Consider the following 22,290-nt stretch of genomic DNA (forward strand, 5'->3'; position numbering starts at 1 on the left):
TCAGCAACAGCCCAGCAAATAAAATTAAATATCACTCACCACTAAAAGGGCTTTTTCATACTCTTTTTATAGCCTAATGCGCTAGAAGTTAGACATTTTAAAAATGTATAATTTTGTTTCTCTATTTAACAACATTAACTTACAATAGTGAAAGACATCCCTCAGGTATTTGTATAGGCTATTTATTAAACACCGAAACACAACAGCAGTTGACCATAGTGCTGTACAAATAAAATAAAAACCAGTAAAAAGGATAACATCAGTAAACTCAAAATATAATTTAACATACAAAGTTTAAAAAGCCAAGGTAAGAAAATAAGATTTCAATTTAGTTTTAAACTCATAGACAGAATTTGGGGACAGAGAGCTGAGTTAGTTTATTCCGAAGGGTGTCCGGGATGATGGTGTTAAAATGGTGTACAAACAGGATCCTCACATAAGTCCCTGGTCTGTCCAGATGCTGCAGGATGAAGTGCAGTCCCATATTGACTGCGTCATCCACAGACCTGTTTACTCTGTAGGCAAACTGCAGGGGGTCTAGTAAGGGTCCAGTGGAGGCCTTCAGATAAGCCAAAACCAGTCTTTCAAATGATTTCATGACCACAGACGTTAGAGCCACAGGTCTGTAGTCATTAAGTCCAGTAATTTTGGGTTTCTTTGGGACGGGGATGATGGTGGAGCGTTTGAAGCATGAAGGGACTTCGCACAGCTCCAGTGATCTGTTGAAGATCTGTGTGAAGATGGGGGCCAGCTGGTCAGCGCAGGATTTCAGACAGGCTGGTGTCACACCGTCTGGGCCTGGTGCCTTCCTTCTCTTGTTCTTTCTGAAGACCTGACGCACATCATCTTCACTGATCTGCAGTGCAGGTGTGGGGGAGAGGGGGGTAGCTGGAGGTGTTAATGGTTGTGTGGAGAGGTGTTCAGGGTGGGTGTGGGGTGTTTTTTCAAACCAGCAGAACTCATTCAGATCTTCTGCCAGTTGTTGATTCTCCACAGTGCTGGGGATGGTGTCTTGTAGTTGGTGATGTCTTTCAGACCTTTCCACACTGAAGCAGAATCACTGGAAGAGAATTTGTTCCTTAGCTTGCCAGAATAATTCCTCTTTGCCGCTCTGATCTCCTTTTCCAGTGTGTATTTGGCCTCTTTATACAAGACTCTGTACCCATTCCTGTAAGCATCTTCTTTGGTCCCCGAGAATGATTAAAACAGAGTCCGGGTGTTTTTGTTCTGTGTCTGTGATCTGATCAGATGAAGCGCGCTGTCTGGAATGGCGTCGTTCAGCCAGGTTTCCGTGAAACACAGAGCAGCAGAGTTTGAAAAAACCCTGTTTATCCGGGAGAGCAGAAGGAGTTCATCCGTTTTGTTGGGTAGAGAGCGGAGATTCGCCAGATGGATGCTAGGCAACAACGTTCTAAATCCGCGCTGTGATAATGATATTTCCCCCCATTTTAAATTCTTATTATCCAATGAAAGGTTAGATTTTTGTGCATTTTTAAAATAAAAGATCAAAAGGATTAACAATGCAGATTAATTTTCACAGCCTCCTTTGATCATATTTACCAAGGGTGGCGATATTGTTGGCCATAACTGTATATATACAGTATATACACTAGGGGTGGCACGGTACGCGTACCGATCCGTACGGTTCACGGGGCAAATTCCAAATGGAAGTGATCATCCCTATCCCCTTGGAGTGGGGACTTTGGAGTGAACATGTCATGTGCGAGCCATTATTTAGTCGTTTGAAATGCACTTGGTGAAGGGAGCGATCTAATTTCCTCATAATCTTCAGCTGGGATGTTCCTGTGACAACGCAGCACAGCAGATTCGCTGATGGACACCGGCATAAAAAAAATAAATAAATAAAATTTATATTTTAAAAAGTTATAGCAAAAAACTTGAAAAACGTTTTAATGTATATTCATTTGCAACAGTTATGCTAACAACAATAAAAAGACATATGACATTAAAACAGCGACATCTACTGACGCACACATCCCAGCTGAAGATTATGAGGAAATTAGATCGCTCCCTTCACCAAGTGCATTTCAAACGACTAAATAATGGCTCGCACGTGCCCTGTTCACTCCAAAGTCCCCACTCCAAGGGGATAGGGATGATCACTTCCATTTGGAATTTGCCCCGTGAACCGTACGGTTCGGTACGCATACCGTGCCACCCCTATATATACACACAAGTTTTGTTATGAATTGTGATTGGTTGATCAGCGTCTGAAGCTGTTGTCATTGATCAAGAAACACTTGTGATCTCAGTTTTTCCCACAGAATTTTGTGAGATTGTGGTGGTTGGACGTTGGTTCCCCTAAATATAATATATCTGGTGCAATTTCAGAACAAAATTATGTGACTAAATCAATGAGCTATTGTAAACAATTTTGTGTAAATAAACTACTTGGTTTTTTTTGGTTGTATAGATAAAAATGGTGATGGTAGGGCACAACCTGCATATAAAGATATATACATTTTTATAAAAGCTAGTCATTTATACCGAAGGATGTACAGTATAGGTAGTTATTGCAGCCCACCTCAGCGCTGGTTTGTACACGGATAATGACTGACAAAACTATGTTTTTAGTTTGTGATTCTAATTCGCGCCCGTGAGCAATGCGTGTGACGTACGAACGCCAAAGTGAGCGAGGACTGCTGCCACGGGCTATTAGTCAAGTTAGTGGTTCTAAATTCACGTTAAACCATGGTTTCACGGGTTTTATTGCTATATTCTATTTTTGGTTTTGTGCTGGTAATACTATTTGTATATTTTGCATACGACCTCTATGCCATTTTTTACCTTGAGACAGCGGGGGAAACGCGCGTTGCGTTTGTACAAATGGAGAGAGAGGCCTAATACATACATCATTTATACATTATCATGATAACACTGACTAAATAATTGCGCAAATATCAAATTAAACACACTGTACTGATAAAACACAAGAAAAAGAAACTTACTGGTTGATATGAATGTTGTTTCTTGCTGGATGTGTCTTCATTGTAAATGAATGAATCCGTGTTGGCCTTCAATATAATGTTTTTAGAGCGAAGCCAAACTTGTTCATTGTAATATTTTGAAAAGAACTCTCTGGAAAATGCCTGCTGCATACAAATGTAAGTTTGTCAGAGTCTTTCCCAAGACACTGCACCCATTTAGGTCGGAGTTTCTGATCATTTGGTAGTATGTGAAAGCTCACCGCTTGTCCTTTCTGGGACTTGCCTCCATAAACAGCACATGACATCGTGAAAATAGCTATATATATATATGTGTTCGAATTGAGGGGGGGCTGGGGGGGTCCCAGACCTCCCATAAGCATTAAGGGACCCCCCATAACACCCAAAAATATATACTTGGGGGGTCCCCTGGTTTTTCAATAAAACTATAATACTTGAAACACTGAACTAGTGAAAATGAAAGAATGAAAGAATTAAATGAAAAGATTCGATGGCTGTATTAAATTTAGACCTGCTCATGTTACATCGTATTTTATTTTTAAGCGTTTGTATAGCGTTACTCATCATAACCAACCACACACGTTTCTGTTGAGCTTAGGAATGCAGTGGCCAATCAGAGGCGGTCGATTAGTCATCGCTGAATTTTGTTCAGACTGAAACTTGCGAATTCCCTCATCTTAAGCAATAAAAGTGCAGACGTACGTACGATAAAAGTAAGAGATTCATTTATCATACAGATTATAAGAGGAGCTATGAGTGCTTAAACACTAGCTAGACTGACTGAGTGCATTCTTTCACGGCATGTAATAAAATGCAGAATGCTCCCAAAATTCAAGATGGGGCAGAAAATATGTATATTTATATAATTTCATATAGTTAATCAATATCACACGAAGAGTGCCATTTTTTTCCCCCGCAAAAATCACAAATGTGATATTGAGTTTATACAACAGTTCAATAAACAATAAGTTATTAATAGACTTACGTTTTAGACACCATATTGCCTATTTTGCTCTATTTCGCCAACAAAAGATGTTTCCAAACACAGCCTCAGCACTGTTTTGTGTCTCTGAGCAAAATGACCGTGTTTCGTTCCTGAATGAATCAACCATTTAAATACATCTGAATGCCACTTCAGATGCAGCTTCTGTGTTTCCTCTGCATTGCAAAGATGAATTTTGTTGATAATGATTTTAATAATAATGATATTCTAGGGAAAAAAAGACTTTAAAAAGGTAAAAATGCCCATAAAGGGTAAAAATAACTTTAAACTTGTTTTTAAAATATAAATTTCTATCACTGCTGTGAAATGAGCACGCAGAATATGAAGAATATCAAAAACTTTAGGAGTCAGCTGCCCACTGCAGTCCTGCAGCGCAACACACTCAGTAAAATGTCGTCTGTTATCGATAAAATCCCAGAAAATATCTATATATATCTATATATACACAAAATATATTATTTTTTGTCTATATTGCACACCCCTAAGATAGATATTTCATTGTTCTTTGCTGATTGTTTGCACATAATTCACTGATCATCGTAAAATACGCTTTTATCTTAGAATTAGGTCTTCTCCTAACCCCCAAGAGCTTTGACACAATTCGAACACTTATATATATATATATATAAATAATATACCGGATTAACCTGGCTGCCTTCTCACTAGACCCTCAGCTTTGCAGCAAATTATATGCTAATGATAGGAATCAATCCCTTGATGTGATTGGTTACTCAATTTTGTGACGTAGCAGAAAAAGGTCTGTGTCAAACCGTGTTTCTGTGACTGTCGTTGGGAAACTACAGTTTTAAGGAGAAAATACTCAGCAATGGTGTTCATAAATGGATTGGCACATGGTTTGTTTAAAAGTATATTAAAAACACCACATAGACAAATAAACAACATAAAAAAAACTAGATTTTCACTACAGGGGGACTTTAAGTAACCTCTGTAACTTGTAATTGTGTCTGTTTACTTCATACAATACAGTTTTCATAAGCACTAAAATGCTGTTTATTTATGTAAACTGTATCTTTGTATCTAGCGGTCTCTCTGAGGGCTGAGCTTCTGTGAAGGACGCTCAGAAGAAACTCACTCAGAAATCACTTCACACCTGCTTACATTTAGACATAAGCCAGAAGCTTAAAAAAAAAAAAAAAAAAAAAAAAAAATATATATATATATATATATATATATATATATATATATCTATCAGTGGTACTGATATGTCTGGGAATCTGTAATTTATCATTTGAATCAATCCTTTATCTTATCATTTGAAGGTTTTATTTTTGCATGTGAATTTTCTTATTTTTTTTTTGCCGTCTGAACGGGACTTTTATTTTGGTGTGGCTACGTGACGTCATAAGGCTGCGCCGCTCCGCGCTGCAGCGTCTCTGCTGAGATTCTGCTGAAGAAAGGTTTGTTTTACAACAAACAGAACAACAGAAAAGGTGCGTCTCATTTTCTATTTCAGATATATTTTGTTCTTTTGAATTTTCCATTTATCAAGGAAACCTGAAACACTGATAATAGTCAGAAATGTTTCTTGTTTGTAAGGCTGATTTCATAATAAATGCTTAGACCTCTCTAATGATTTATAATTAAAGGCTGATTGTATGTTAGCAGATGTCCCCAGTTTTTGTAAAATAAGTTTTCCGTGAAATGAATGTTATTTTGTAATTATTGTATAGTCATATTTATTCTTAAAAATTCTATTTTAGGTTTTAGTAATGAAAATTTTGTTACATAGCAAGTTATTTTGCTTAATATGTTTGTATAAAAATATAAAAGCAGAAAATGTTTGGCCAAATTGTGCAGCTCTACAAAGAAGCACAACAAACCTGGGGCCGGGTTCACGGGGCTTTCTTAAGAAATCTCTTCTGAACTGCCATTTTCTTCTTATTTTTTAACTTAAGGAAAAGTTAAGAATATTTTGTATTCCCAAAAATTCTTGTTGGTCTCTGTTTTTTCCCTATTTGACTTAAAAAATATATATATTTTAAAAATTTAATCACATTTTAACATTTTTTTTTTGCACCTCTACTCTCTCTCTGACTCTTACTAGTGTGCTGCTGAACTAGAGCTGATTGAGACACACAGAGATCTGTCTGTTAATTATTCTCCTCTTAAACACACAGAGAAACTCCTGCTGAAGCACACTGTTATAAAGATGGCGTTTATTAAAGAGGAGAGTGAAGACCTGAAGATTGAAGAAGATTTCAGAGTCAAACATGAAGATACTGAGACACAACAAACAGAGATGATGTTTATTAAAGAGGAGAGAGAAGACGTGAAGATTGAAGTCAAACATGAAGATACTGAGGAACAAACAGGTCAGTTTCATTCTCAAAGTCTTTCTTCAGTCATTGTGTGTCATGCATCTCTTTATCTGTTAATGACATGTAATTAATTTAATAAAATTATAAGGAAATAGCCAAACAAAACAACTATTGTGTGTAACATTAACTCTTTATCGGGCGAGGAACCATAACTTAATGGACCATTCATAATGGCGTTTACACGCCTCTCCGTGAGCTCGTAAAGCGCATGGATTTCTCCCAGCCAATCAGCGGATGTCAGTCTGCGTCACCGATGGTAACACCATGGCATCTGACCAATCAGGAGCTGCCCGGGCCGCTACAAACTTCAGCGTTATTCCGGAAGTTCAGAGACAGATCTACTCAGACACAAACATTATTACCAGCCAAACCAACAATGGTAAGTTAATGAAGCTCACACATCATGTGGTTGAGTAGTTGTGTTAAATGCTGAGATCGGTGTTGTGTAGGATGTCTAGAAACTAGTGAACGTTGGACATGAATAATGGTGTGTTCAGGTAAAACTAGCGCAAGCTACAGTGTGTCCATTTATAGACATGTGCCCGATGCGTCTAGTAAGCTATACTTATGTTTGGTTTTTATTTGTTTTTTTTAATAATGCATTATAACGTAGGACGATAGTATTTAACAGCGCACTGAATGTTGCCACAGGTTTGTAAAACATTATGCAGTGATCCAATGCGAAACATATCTAATTTTGTTCAGTTTTATGACCTTATAACAGTTTTTATATTGGTGTTTATTTTTACTGTGAGCCTCATTACTGCTAAAATAAGTGGTACCACCAGTACTTAGAATATAGACATGTAAATTGTAAATGTATAATAAGAAATTAAAAATAGCACTTTGTTTTAAGTAGATCTGCACTTCACTGTTACTCTTTTCCTTCACAAGTAACTCAAAGCGGGCTTGATATTGACTCAAAAACATACTTTTTTTTTGCAGCTGTCTACTCGGCTCTTTTGTGGAAAGCGGGTGACTGCTGTTGTGCCGGCTGACCCCGCCATCAGTGACGACGAGGTGGCAGACCCCGACTTCATCCCACTTACCCACGAGTGCCCGAGTGACATGGGCCCTCTGCCAAGAGGAGGTGTGTGCGGACCGCAGTGCAGGAGCTTGAGGACGAAGACGACGAGGATGAAGACCAGCCAGCACCACAAGCCAAGGGCCCCACAAAGAAGGGCAAGCCAGCGTCCAGGCTAACCAGCTGGAAGAAGGTTGACCTGGAGAACCAAGCCCTGCCTGAGTACCAGCACGTTCCCCCTGACTTCATCGAGACTCCATATGCTTACTTCAGCAAGTACTTCAGCCCCCGTGTCATCAAGCACATAGCATCCCAAACCAACTTGTATGCAACCCAGAAGGACGTGAACACCACCTTCACCACCACTGAAGATGAGGTGAGGAACTTTGTGGCCATCCTGCTCTACATGGGGATTTCTGAGCTGCCCTCCATGGATGACTACTGGACAATGGAGACCAGGGTCCCTCAAGTTGCAAACCTCATGTCGTCTAAGAGGTTCAGGCTGATGAGAAGGCTTGTCCACTTTAATGACAACACCCAGATCCCTGGCACCATCGACAGATTCTTCAAAGTCCGGCCACTGTTCAACCTCCTGGTTACTGTCTTCAGGAGTGAGCCACAGACCCCCAAGCAGTCTGTGGATGAGGTTGTGGTTGCCTACAAAGGCAAGACAGCTGGCAACCTGAGGCAGTGCATCAAGAGCAAGCCGGACAAATGTGGATTTAAGTTGTTTGCCAGGGCTTCTGAGGATGGCTTTATTCATGACCTGGTGCTATACCAGGGCAAAACTACGCTGCAGGCCCACGGTGTCCCCATGACGTCTGAACAACAAGCCTTGGGGGTCACCAGCCAGATAGTCTCCGTCCTGGCCAGCACCATGTCCTCGTCCACCACCACAGCCATCTTTGCAGACAACCTCTTCACCAGCCTGGAGATAGTGCGGTACCTCAAAGATAAGCACTGCAGGTACACGGGGACAGCCAGGGACACCAGAATAGGCAAACCTCCATTGAAGTCCATCAAGGACATGGAGAAAAAGGCCGTCCCTCGTGGTGTACATGACTACGTCACCAGTGACGATGGGATCCTGGCCCTCAGGTGGAAGGACAACAGGGTCGTCTCTCTGCTGTCAACAGACATGGGTGTGGAGCCCATATCCTCAGTCTACCGGTACTGCAGTGACACCAGGAGGTAGGAACCGGTAAGCTGCCCTGCTGTCATCAAGAGCTACAATGCCAACATGGGGGCATTGACAAGAGTGACATGCTGGTCCACCTCTACCGCACCCCCATGAAATCCAAGAGGTGGTACATGCGGATGTTTGCGTATGCAGTAGATGTCAGCCTCACGAATGCCTGGGTCATGTACAGGCGGGACATCAAGGCTCTTGCTGTGGATGATGGCCTGTCGTTGAAGAACTTCCGGATCCAGGTGTTTAGGAGCTGCAGCAGCCAGAGGCCAGTTATGTCTTGCCCCCAAAGGAGCTCATCATTTCCATGTGCCCCCAGCACCTCTGTTGATGTCCCCGTGCCTGTCCGGGGACACCGCAGCCACACCGCAGATGCTTCTGTGCGGTTTGACACGTCCCTTTTCCACGCCCCTGTCTACACCCAGCGCCAGACCTGCAAGTACTGCAGCAGGAAGGGGAACGTCTTGAGGTCAAATGTGGTCTGCAGGGTCTGCAAGGTCCACCTGTGCCTCAATGCTGAACGCAACTGCTTCATCAAGTACCATGAAGTGACCGGACTGGAGTTATGATGCGTGAAAAAAAAGTTCACGAAGAAAAAAAGAAATACTCCAAAATAAAAATTCTATGACATTTATATAGGTTTCATAAATGTTTCTTATTTTAAATATATGCTTTTTGGAAAAAAAAGACCATAGACTAGCGAGGAATTTTTTTTTAAAATTAATTTTTTTTTTAAGTCACACAAGTTTAAAAGTCACTTAATCACTGCAATAACACTCTAGCAGTGGCGTAGCCAGAATTTACATTTTCATCTTTCATCCGCACCGCATCGAGATTAAACATTTCAACTTTTCAGAATGCCGCAAGTGCACTGCGGGTCATGTGCCAAGAACCAACCAATCAGCTTCATCTTTTCCCGTAACAACATTGAAAGCTCAGCCGAGACGGAGGAACAGCTGATCATAGCTGCACAGGGAGCCATTTTAAATAAATTTAGTAGCAGAGCGCAAGTGACTTTTAGTGCTGGAAATCTGTTTATCCTTTGCTGAAACTTCCAAGTCTTCATGGAGAGCATGGGTCTAGGTTGCTTAGCAACGGCAGACACCACGGGAGAGCGCTTTGAAAGAAGGAGAAAGCGACGCGCCTAGCGTTTCCTCGCGCGACATGAACGGCCCCGTGCTACTATTTGATTCTTTCCTCTTTTTGAATGCGGAAGTGTGATAAAGTTTTTTCTGAGCAATCAGAAATCTGAGGGGGCCGGACATGTAATTGAGGGGGCCTAGCCCCCAGGCCCCCTTGTCCTCTGGTCAGAGGAGAACTGACCCCCGACTGAGTCTGGTTTCTCCCAAGGTTTTTTTCTCCATTCTGTCTCGGAGGGAGTTTTGGTTCCTTGCCGCTGTCGCCTCTGGCTTGCTCAGTTGGGGACACTTAATTTCTAGCGATTATCGCCGATTTGATTGCACAGATACTATTTAAACTAAACTGAGCTAGACAATGACATCTCTGAATTCAATAATGAAATGCCTTTAACTGAAAATTGAGTGTTTAATCTTATCATTATACATTACTGACACTCTATCCTCTAATTTGATACTGTTAAGTGCTTTGACACAATCTGTATTGTAAAAGCGCTATATAAATAAAGGCGACTTGACTTGACTTGTGGCCATGCCTCTGCACTCCAGGGTTGAAATTTAGTATTTCAATGAATGCCCTACAGGGCTGGGAAGGTTACTTTTAAAATGTATTTCGTTACAGATTACAAAATACATGCTTTAAAAAGTATTTTGTAACATATTTCGTTAGATTACTTAATTTTAGTAACTTAATCTAAATACTTTGGAATACTTAAGGTAAGGGGCATATTAACTTGCGCGCAACTATTCTCGTGGATTTATTTTGAAGGCAGTGGTTATTTGCATTAAGTGCAAATAGCAATAAATTATATTTACACCATGTAGGAAAAATTTTCTTTGCAACAAGTGATAGTACTTAGATGCTATTAATACTTATTGCAAACATTGGCAGATATGTGATGGGAAAAGGGAGAAGAACGGGAGTTGAATGAGTTCAAACGGATTCAAACTCAAATCTTATCAGCACGTGTCTCAAATAGACGTCTTTTCTAATGATGTTAATCCCAAACAGATTTGGGCTTAAGTGTAAATAGACCAGCGGTTGTATGGAACCATTTTTGTTTGCGCTATAGAGCAAATCAGACAACACTGTTCTTTTAATAAGTCACTAAATATTAACTTTTTGTTATGAATTGCATAAAATCAGCATCACATTTGCAATCGCGCTAATATTCGGCTAAACGGCACTCTTCTTCCTCGATTGATATTGCTTAATTATACATAAATATAGAAAAACTAGAACTCGTACAAACCTGAGACTGAAAATAACTTACTTTAAGATGCTTTTTCAAGGTTAGATGTTCCTTTTGAAGCCGAGAGACGTTTTGTTGCAGGTAAGCAAAAATTATATAGCCTACTGTAATGTTCCGTCCTTTTCACATTCATAAGTAAAATCCTCTTTTTATTTCCATGACAATTACGCGCTAGGCTTTCTGATTTTCTCTTGCATTTTAGTGAGTCATCACTATAGTCTGCACTCTGCAGCAGGCTGCTGTATGGACAGGCTGCACACGAGTCTGAGGATCACCAGTTGCCTCAATGATTAAAATCATTTTACATTAATATTCAAATAAATAAATGACATTAAAAATCAAAGTAATCACTTTGTTAATCCAAAATACTTTTCGGATGTAACTGTAATTTGATTACCACCCATTTAAAATTTAACTATAACGAAATGCAGTTACTCATATTTTGTATTTTAAATGCGTAGCGACGTTACATGTATTTCGTTACTACCCAGCCCAGATGCCCTATAAAGGGTTAAACCCAATATTTTCTGCTGAATTAAATCTAATGAAATTCTTTCATTTCTATCGCTTAATTATGCAAGATTCCTTTTTTTTTTGGTCATAATGGAGTCTTGTAAATATTACTTTCTTTCCGTGCATACTGATCAAAACACATTTACTCCTGGAAATAAGGAGGAAATAAAACTGAAAAATTCTTTCTCCTTTTGAGAAAGAAAAGTAATTAATGCTGTTTTTATCTTTGTCATCTTTTTGTTTGATGCACATGGAAGCAGACAATATTTAAAATTCAATATTCAAAATCTTTCTAATATGTTATAGATGAATGGCAGATTCATGTTTGGAGCAGAGGGTGTTAAATATGTATATAATCAGTGCTTGAAGTGGGCTGGTACCCAGCTTCTGACATGTGGCCGGTTCTCAGTCAAAGCATCAGTGTCTGGGTGATTAGAAATGATACTATTCTCTATTTTCTGTTTCGCTTACTATTTATACGCAGAAATTGACTTTGGTGTACATATGATACACAATGGGTAGGATTAGGGGTGTGGGGTAGATGCATATCATATGCACGGAGAAACATTTTCATGTGTGGGGTGCGAGAGCATATCCGGGGAGGCACACAGAGTAGTAGAATAATAAAAAATTGATTACTAATTTGAATCAGTACATTTATAACGAAAAATACTGTTTTTGTGATCACATCATTTTAAACCGGTTAACTTCTGGAAAGTCCAAGGATCCAGTAAGCGAATTCATACAGTAAGTTCAAAACAGTGTTAATAATGAGTGACTTGCATCCAGATGTCAGTAAATTAATCTTTTCAGCGTGTATTTGGCTTAAAAGTAAGAGTGTTTTATAATGGACGCTGGCTGAAGGAGTTTTAGATTGTGCTATGGTCAGTGGTTTAGTGATTCTGAATGGATCCGTATAGTAGTACAGTCAGGTCAAGGCAGGAGGTGTAGGCATCTACATGTGGTCCTGTTTGGTATCACAGCTTGACTTATGCTTATTTGTATTGAAAACGTTTATTTGATTGATTGATTGATTGTGGCGCTATACATGCGTTGTGAAGTTTGAAAAAGTACTTATTTATTTAATGTAAAAAATAAATAAATAGAATGGGGCAGAGTAAGTTTTCCCACTACAAGCACTGTCTATAATAGGGCTGGGCGATATGGCAAAAAAATTTTTTTCTTTTGTTCACAATTTTTAACTAGTCAACTTGAAAATGTAACTACAACATGATTCAAGTAACTTGTTCTTTATTAACCCTCTAGTTAAAGAAAATTCTATTCCAAGTGCAGCACACATGAAGCCGTCAACATGATGTAAATGTTAAACAAATCGCTTGTTAAATATCTTTGCAGAAAAGATGCATGAACTGCATCTTGTACAAGCTTGTCTTATACATATATGTTCAGAAATAATATGAGGACAAATACTAGGGCTGTAGCTAGCGAGTATTCTACCAATTATTCCATTGATTAATCGAGTAATCGGATTTAAAAAAAAAAAATTCTTTATTAAAGAGCAATACTAAATATAGAAGAGAAAATAAGAGGTCTCAAACTAATTTATTTCCTTTTTAGAAAATTGGACTGGAATTGGGAACCACTGCATTAATAACCGTGAAAGCTAAACTCATTTAATGCACTTAATTGCCAAATTACATTCAAAATGCAAATACAAATGTATCAAAGAACATAAAAATCTAAATAAAATAAAATGATTTTGCAAAAATCTGTTTAATATTACTTTAAAAAAGTAAACATTACTATCTAAAATTAATGGCATGAATCAAGAAATATAAAAATAAATTTTGCACTACTTTAAAAAAGGTAAACAGTACAAACTAAAACTAAACCAAAAATCTAAATTATAGTATAAAATAATAATAATACCTAAACATTGCATTTATGTTGTGCAACTTAACTTTCAAGTTTCAGCTAACTAAAGCTCAAGCATGACATAAGCCTTTACTGTCGTCTTGGAAGGCTTTGTGATATCATTGGCATGTTGTCAAACATTTGGTAATATTTCTATTCAAAATCGCGATTCCATCGATTTATAAAAAATAAAACAATGGCAAAACATTAGATTAATCGTGCAACCCTAATTTAATGTGATTGTCATGAGATGGTTGAAGACATACGATATTCCAAACTCACTTCATAACATCAGTCAGGTGTTTGAAATAAATCCTTCTGTGAGATGATGTGGTCCAAACCCGTAAAAAGCGTCTTACATCGTCAGAATAGTCCATCAAATATCTTAAATTGTGTTCCGTGGATGACTTTCATACTTTTCTGGATCTTGACAGAGTTAATTACTTGGCAGTCACTGGGACAGTCACAAGCCTCCTGGTTTTCATCCAAAATATCTCATTGTGTTTAAGCTTTTACGGGTTTGGAATGACATGAGTGATGGGCAAGTGATGACACAATTTTGGGGTGGAGTAACCCTTTAATAATTACAATAAGAACTCGGATAAATTATATATTGTCGTCTTGTGTTTATTAGTCACACTGAATCAATGAAAGCAGTTACATTTTCCCACCAGGATTTCCCACTAGATTTCTTCTGCGGGGAGAGCGCCATCTGGCCTTTGGATGGAGATTTACTACTGATCACAGAACCATGCTTCACTGACAAGATGCGCATGACAATCACAGCTTTTGCATTACTTTCATTTCGATTTATCGTGCAGCCCTACATTAAATTCAAATTAATCAATAGAATCGGAGAAATTGCCCAGCGAACAGGCAGACGTGCATGAACAGCACTTTTGTGCCATTTAAATCCTCAGCTGTAATGCGATATCTTATATCATTACTACTGGTCAGTGTTGGCAGGCATTTTTTATTTAGTCTTAGTCTTTATTTTGAGATGAAAATGCTTAATAGTCTTAGTCACATTTTAGTCATTTGAGTCTTTCATAGACCTCTAGTTTTAGTCAACAAAGTCATTGCATTTTTGTCAACTTTTAGTCATTACTTTGTCAAACTGCAGTTACCAACATTTATTTAGGTAGCTATTTTATATGTAGTATTCAAACAAAAATAGTAATTAATTATTCTCTCTTTAGACCAATTCAATTAAGCTTATGAGAAATGTGAATCAAGGATTGAATTTCGAAAAACTGGAATAAATTTTCATTTTTTGGTAGAGATACAAATTAAAGTCATTTTTCATATACAGTAGGTTTACTTAAGTATACATTTATTTAACATATTTTGTTGGTTAACATTGACATAAATATTTAATTAGGAATACTGTCCATTTAAGACGGATGCATGTAATACTGACACACATTCAGTTTTCACCCACCTGTTTACGCTCACTTAAGCCATAACTGACTATATTTATGCGAGATTACACGATAGACATGTGGACTGCTGTGTGTGTATTTGAGCGCTGAGCACTGATCGTGCGCTGTATGAGAACTGAAGAAGTGGAGCGTGCGCGAGAGAGAGCACTTCTATCAGCGCGATTCCGCCTATCCCACCTTCATTAACTTTGTTAATCGACAACGAATTGTGACTCCTGGGAAAAAGGGGACGTCTGGTCACCCTATCCCTAACCCTTCAGGTGCTGAGGCCATTTTTTCAGATCGCTAGTTCGCGTTTTGGTAGCCAATCTGTCCGCGGCTGCCATACTGAGACTAGATATGCAAACGCCCCTCATCTGATTGTAATCCAATGACAGAGACGCACATTTTGAAAGACAAGACAGTTAACTTGGTCTATAGGATGTATTTTGAATGTCCATTAGTCCTCAAATAAAATTATGATAAATATTAATAATGAAATTTTGTCCCGTTTCGTCTGGTCAACGAAGACACGGCATAAATTTCGTCATAGTTTTTAATCATCAGATATTAGTTTTAGCTCGTCAACGTCTCGTCTTAGTCACAGAAAAAAGGTTCCTTGACGAAGACGATGACGAAATTAACACTGCTAACACAGCAAACCAACCACCTGCACCAAAACGTGCAACTGTGTTGTAGGGAAATGCATTTCTGTGTAGTCAAACAGAGGAAACTGGGGGAAAGTCCCGTCCCGTCCCGTTCCAATCCCGGAAAAATGACTCCCAATCTCTCCCACTCCCGTGTTGTGTTTTTTTTTTTTTATATTGAACCTGAAAGCCAGCTTAAACAATGCACAGTGTGCATTGCACACACATTAAATTTTATGTAAATCATCCATGCTAACACACACACGTTTTCTAGGCTATTTGAATTTTTTTTTATTTGAAAGTAGACATTTCACTCTCTATAGATATATTTTTCATAGACAGAGTTTCGAAGTTTCTCGCTCGAGTTCACAGAGACCTAGACGGCAGAAAGCGCATCCTGTTTGCTTTAATTACATTACAGAAGCGTTTTGTTGTTATTCTGAGTGTATATAAATAAACGTAGAGTCTTTACAGATTCGAAAGATATATTAGGCTACTTTTATCTGTATGATCAAAAACTACAGAGATTTTAAGAGCAAGTGAGCGCTCCAGCGCCTGTCCTGCAGCGAGCCGCTATTCAGCTCCACTCTCCACACAAACACTTCAATAATGCACATTTCTCTAGGTTAACATCATATTGAGTGGCCATGTAAAGTTGCTACTACATACATCTTTCAGATGAAAAGCCATATTTGAGGTCGATGAACGATAGTGTGTATTACCACACAGACCAGCCGTTAACGATCTGTCCGTCACGGACTGCGTCATTCACTTAACCAGCCACACCAAAGCAAACAGGAGGAGAGCGAGACAGGGCAACTAGTTCCGATTTAAAATATACAGTTTATAGTTTATTTATATAAAAGGTATATTTGTGTATAAAGTTGGGTATCATTACTATTCCCGGTCCCGCCCACTCCCGATGACATTTTTTCCTGTCCCGTCCCAATCACGTGATTCGTAGCGATTTTGTTTCCCATCCCGCGGGATTCCCGAAAAAATGTCAGCCTCTACTCCGCATCTGATTTTCTATAACCAAACCAGTTCCAAATTGTGGAGGTAGCTCCTTGCTTAACAACAAGCTCCTCCTCAGCCTCACGTCCGCTTTCCGCCATGCTTGTTTTCACTCCGCACGTGAACAGTGGATCGGTCGCGCGCAAAACTACGTCATCAACTAGACTTATCGTTATTATCGCGAGGAGACAAATTTTTATCATGTGGAGAATTTTCAACGGTATATCGCAAACGATAAGATATCGCCCATCCCTATTCCTGAGCCACTCCTTTGTTGCCTTAGCGGTATGTTTTGGGTCATTGTCATACTGGAAGACTAATCCACGACCCCTTCAAACACGACAAGTTGAGTTCATGCCATAAAGCTCAGTTTTGGTCTCATCTGGCCACAGCAATTTCTCCCAAGCTTTCTCTGAATCATTTAGATCAGAGGTCGCAAACTCAATTCCCAGAGGGCCACAGCTCTGCAGAGTTTAGGTCCAACCAGCTCCAACCCACACCTGCTTGGAAGTTTCTAGTGATCCTAAAGACCTTGATTAGCTGGATCAGGTGTATTTGATTAGGGTTTGAGCTAAACTGTCCAGAGCTGTGGCCCTCCAGGAATTGAGTTTGAGACCAGTGATTTAGATGTTCGTTGTCAAACTTCAGACATGTGCCCTCTTGAGCAGAGGGACCTTGTAGCCACTACACAACAATATAAATATATTGTAGAAACATAATTTCCTGTAAAGCTGCTTTGAGCCAGTGGTTATTCTGTAGGCAAACATCAGTAGCTTGAATATTAGCAGTCAGAGTAAACTGATGACAAGTGTAATGTGAGCTTTCTTCGACTCGTTGAATACAACTGTAGCTGCCGCATTCTGGATCAGGAGGTTTGATATTACATGCTGAAAGACCCGCCAAGAGAGCATAACAATAGTCCAGTCTGGAGAGAATAAGAGTTTGGACAAGTAGTTGTGTGGCCTTCACTGATAGGAAGGGTCTTATCTTTCTAACGTTGTAAAAGGCAAATCTGCAAGACCAGGCCGTAGTAGCAATATGGTATTTGAAGCTTAACTGATCATCAATCACAATTCCATGGTTCCTGGCTGTCCTGGAAAGAGCAATGGTGGACAAACCTAGCTGTATAAAGTAGTTGTAATGAAGTACGGGGTTGGCTGAGACAACGAGCAGTTCTGTCTTAGCAAGGTTGAGTTGAAGGTGATGGTCCTGCATCCAGTCAGAAATGTCTGTCAGACAGGCTGCAATGCGAACAGCTACTGTTGGATCATCTGGTTGGAATGAGAAGTGGAGTTGATTGTCTTTAGCATAGCAGTGATAAGAAAAGCCATGATTCTGAATAACAGATCCTAATGATGACATGTAGATGGAGAAGAGAAGTGGTCCAAGCACTGAGCCTTGAGGAGCCCCAGTAGCAAGAAGTTGTGACTTAGAAACCTCACCCCTACAAAACACCCTGAAGGACCTACCTGAGATGTAGATGAGATCACTTTTAATATTTGTTGCAACTTACAAAGTCTAGGTCTTTCCATTTATTTATTTTTTTCATTAACAGCCGGGAAATCTGTCTGAATATCAGGCCTTGGTTTTTTGTTTTTTGTTTTTTTGTTAAAACAAAACACCAACACCTACTAAAAACCTACTTGGTTATTTTGTGAACTTCATTTGTAGATTCCATTCTTCTTGTTAAATCCAGGGACCAGCTGTATATTTGTAACCACCCACAGGATCCCAACACAAATCTGTTCAGTGCAGTGCTCTACTGCGGGTTTTTATAATGGGTAGTATTTTATTTTAACATTTATTCGTTTGGCAGATGCTTTTATCCAAAGCGACTTACAATTGAGGAATACATTAAGCGATTTCCCTTAAGTTTGCAATAAACACAAGAACAGTGTCCGTTATGCAACGTTTCAGTAGTAAGTAAAAGTAAAAGCTAGGACAGGAAGGGATAAGGATAAAAGAGAGCAGAAAATGTGAAGGACTGAGAGGGATTTGGCTGTCCTGATGGAGTCAGGTAGGTCATTCCACCAACAGGGTACAGTGAAAGAGAACGTCCTGGAGAGTGATTTTGTGCCTCTCTGTAATGGGACCTGGAACCACCGCTTGTTAATCGACCGCAGGTTTCTGGAGGGGATGTAGATGCTTAGGAGAGAGCGGAGGTAGGGGTGTGAGAAGCCCATGGCTGTTCTGTAAGTAAGCACCACTTGAACTTGTACTTGATCCAAGCTGCGACTTGATTTTTTTTGTTTTTGCATAGCTTGTCAGAGAACTATGGCTCTGTGTAGTAAATGCTGCTCCATCTGAAAGCAGGTGATAGAGATTTACCACTAATCACGGAACCAGCTTTTTAGATGTGCATGACAATCGCATTCGATTAATCGTGCAGCCCTAACGGCATAAAATTCAAAGGAAGTTTTAAGTTATAAGAGCATGGGAGGTATTTCCAGCTTTTGGAAATGAGGAGACCAGTACCCCTACCTCTCCCAAACTGGTCTTTACACTCGTAGGTCTTCACACAAGAAGGGCTGATGCTTCTGCGCCAGTGAACAAACTCCGCCTAAATACAAAGCTCTCACTTGAGTGAAAACAGCTGTCCACACCTTTCTAATTAGCACAGCAAAGCCTATAGTGTGTAGTTTGCTACTTAAGCACACATTTTCAGTTAGCAAAAAGTATTTTTGTAAATTCTAATTACAACTAATGGCAAACAACATACACAATCAGCATAAACTTTTAAATAAAATGAGTTAAACATATTGAATCCTCCTAACTAGCAGATAAATGACAGAAACAGAAAACTGGTATTAAGCAAAACACTTGCTTTTGTCGTGTCCGCTGGCAAATCGCTTTATTTCGTATTTGTTGGTATTCGGGACGTGTCCTAGAGAAAGCACAGAGTTGAGGACACAAGGTTCTGAGATTACAGGTTACACTTTTTTTTTTTTTTCAGTGGGTATGGGATCTAGAATACGTGTTGTTGGATTTGATGTTTTAAATGTCTAAATGTTTTCATGTCTTGCTTTGTGTCAATAAACTGGTCTTAACTTGTTTTTGTTTCTTTTCACCCTAGATCTGATGGCGCTGAAAGAGAAGAGTCGGGAACTGAATGAAACGGAAGAAAAAAATCTGACTGAGAAATGTTATGATGTCATGGCTGGGGAAACATCTTTTAGTTACTCTCAGACTCATAAAAGAGAAACTAGAAAGCCTGAAGTCCAGATGAGAGTTCACACTGAAGAGAGACCTTTCACCTGTCAACACTGTGGAAAGAGTTTCAGTGGAAAACACAACCTTACAAGCCACTTGAATGTCCACAAACGCAAACCTTATACATGCAAACGGTGTGGGAAGAGTTTCAGTGGAAAACTAAACCTTACAAGCCACTTTAATATCCATAAACGCAAACCTTATACATGCAAACGGTGTGGGAAGAGTTTCAGTGGAAAACTAAACCTTACAAGCCACTTTAATATCCATAAACGCAAACCTTATACATGCAAACGGTGTGGGAAGTGTTTCAAACTAAAAGGAAGTCTTAAGACTCACATGAGAGTTCACTCTGGTGAAAAGCCGTTCATATGCTTTCAGTGTGGAAAGAGTTTCAGTCAAAAAGAGAGTCTTAATGGCCACATGAGAGTTCACACTGTAGAAGGCCCTTTCACCTGCAAACTGTGTGGAAAATGTTTCAGTCAAAAGGCAAACTTTGATGGCCACATGAGAGTTCACTCTGGAGAGAAGCCGTTCATATGCCCTCTCTGTGGAAAGAGTTTCACACTGAAAAAGAAACTTACAGCCCACTTGAAGATTCACACCGGAGGCAATCCTCACACCTGCAAACTGTGTGGGAAGAGTTGCACATCAAATACTCATCTGATGACTCACATGATAGTTCACACTGGAGAGAAGCCTCACACCTGCAAACTGTGCGGGAAGGGTTTCACAGAAAATGCTCATCTAATGTCTCACATGAGAGTTCACACTGCAGAGAGGCCTTACACCTGCCCTCAGTGTGGAAAGAGCTTCACGGTTAAAGGAAGCCTTAGGACTCACATTAGAGTTCACACTGGAGAGAAGCCTTACAAGTGTGTTCAGTGTGACATGAGTTTCCCATATCACATAAGCCTGAAACGGCACTTAAAAACTCATTCTGGAAAGAATTCCTCGTTTCCCATGTGACAAAAGCTTTAGAAATAATGCATTCACTCTGGAGAAAGACAGTTCAATTGTGATTGGTGTAATAAAAACAGCAGACTTACAAATATGTGAAAAGTCATTCAATTGTGACCTTGTTTGTGTTCTTTATTTTTAATAAAGTACCCTTACAAAAAGTTTGTTCAAGACCACTACTTCTTTTTGATTAAAAATAAGAATAGAAAGTAATAGCCTCCCTTTAAAGCTGCAATCTCATACAACTTTTTTTTGGTTAAAAATGATCCGAAATCAATATTTGAGAAAGTACATAACCAGCCAGTGTTCAAAACTATCACCTTACTTGAGCCCGATTCACAATGGTTAGCTTATAATAATGTTTTCTAATTTGAGTGGTACGGGTAGGTTTTCGCGGGAAATTCGAGCATGGCACTGCGTCATTACGCCACTTTTGTAAACATAAAGAAGCTAGTGTAGCATTTGGACCAATCAGACACACAATTTTGCATTTGATTTAACAAATCAATTAGTTATTAGATTAACAAATAATCACAGACCCCTCACCCAATACACATACCCGGTGCCTGTATGTCTGTCAATGACTTCAGGCCCCCGGTTCCATGGCAACCCATCTGATAACACTAGTTTATTGCTCAAAGGAATGCGGGTAGAGCAACTCACTTCATATCCCCTTAGGAAAGAGACATTATGCCATAAAAATGGACTCTTCTCTAATTAATTCATAGAAAAACCTTTCTTTAAATGAACACGCATATCTTCAGGTCATTGTGTATATTATTACTGTTCTTGTATATGTTCTTGTGTATTGTACACTGTTTTATGCATTCTTACGAGAGATCACTAGTTAATATCACTTTAACTGTAACATGTTTGGTCTCTATCATTTCGTCTTCGGATGATCTAATTGAGAGTGAATATTACATGTTGATACCTATGCAACATATTAGTGTCCTAAGAATCTTTAGTAGTTTGTGCATTAACCCAGGTGAATTACCTATGCAGATTACCATGTTCAGAGACAAAGAGTCGTAAAACTTTCCCTCCAAAAGTTCAGGACTCCCATTGGCTCTTTGACACCCCAGAGGTGTGACCTCTATATCAGATAAAGCTATCACATCAGTGACGCCTCCCAGTCTGTGGATCTTTTAGATTCTGAGAAGATGAGGATGTGAGCTAGAACTCTTCTGGACCCTTAAGTTTTTGTGCCAGGCCTTGCGGCCTTGACTTTCCATCCAACCAAGGATCCTCTGATCTCAGCAGATCTCTTTCTTAGCTCTTTTTCCCTTTCTACCTGGGAAGAAACTCCCAATCACCACCGAGCCAGAATAACATCTTTTGGAGTTCATCACCCTTCAAACCCGGAAGAACTCCAACACCACCAAACCTTTAAACAATCAGAACTTTCATCCGAGGCTGCATCCGTACACAAAGGAAATGCAAGTATCATACATTTAACTAAACAAAACAGAGGTTTAGTAAAAGTTATAGACCCTGTTATAAACTGCGCTGATGGTTTTATTCAGGTGGTTAACTGACTCTTTTCATAGCTTCATTCTCTGGTTTCGTGATGGTTTCATCCATCAACTCTCATTTGCTCTCATTGAGTGATTGTATGTTTGTCTGTTACACTAGTTTTCGTTAGTGTTTAGTTAATAAAAGCTGTGTGCACAAATTAATTTGCAAGGCAGAACCAGAAACCCATGTAATGTCCCTTTACGATTTTGATCCTTACTACAT

General features: G+C 39.3%; 2 protein-coding genes across 2 annotated transcripts; both read left to right on the top strand.

The window, feature by feature from the left end:
- The first annotated feature begins 5,294 nt into the window (after positions 1-5,294).
- LOC131538378 (zinc finger protein OZF-like) lies at positions 5,295-20,696 on the top strand. The gene is made up of 3 exons (XM_058772240.1): positions 5,295-5,420; positions 6,108-6,302; positions 19,454-20,696. The coding sequence occupies exons 2-3, from the start codon at positions 6,140-6,142 to the stop codon at positions 20,557-20,559; spliced, it is 1,269 nt and encodes a 422-aa protein (XP_058628223.1). The 5' UTR covers positions 5,295-5,420; positions 6,108-6,139; the 3' UTR covers positions 20,560-20,696.
- LOC131538400 (piggyBac transposable element-derived protein 3-like) lies at positions 6,309-8,538 on the top strand. Its single transcript, XM_058772267.1, has 2 exons — positions 6,309-6,687; positions 7,254-8,538. The coding sequence occupies exon 2, from the start codon at positions 7,739-7,741 to the stop codon at positions 8,525-8,527; it is 789 nt and encodes a 262-aa protein (XP_058628250.1). The 5' UTR covers positions 6,309-6,687; positions 7,254-7,738; the 3' UTR covers positions 8,528-8,538.
- Positions 20,697-22,290: the final 1,594 nt, after the last annotated feature.

Source organism: Onychostoma macrolepis, chromosome 04 (assembly GCF_012432095.1).
Source record: "Onychostoma macrolepis isolate SWU-2019 chromosome 04, ASM1243209v1, whole genome shotgun sequence".
Lineage (NCBI taxonomy): Eukaryota > Metazoa > Chordata > Actinopteri > Cypriniformes > Cyprinidae > Onychostoma > Onychostoma macrolepis.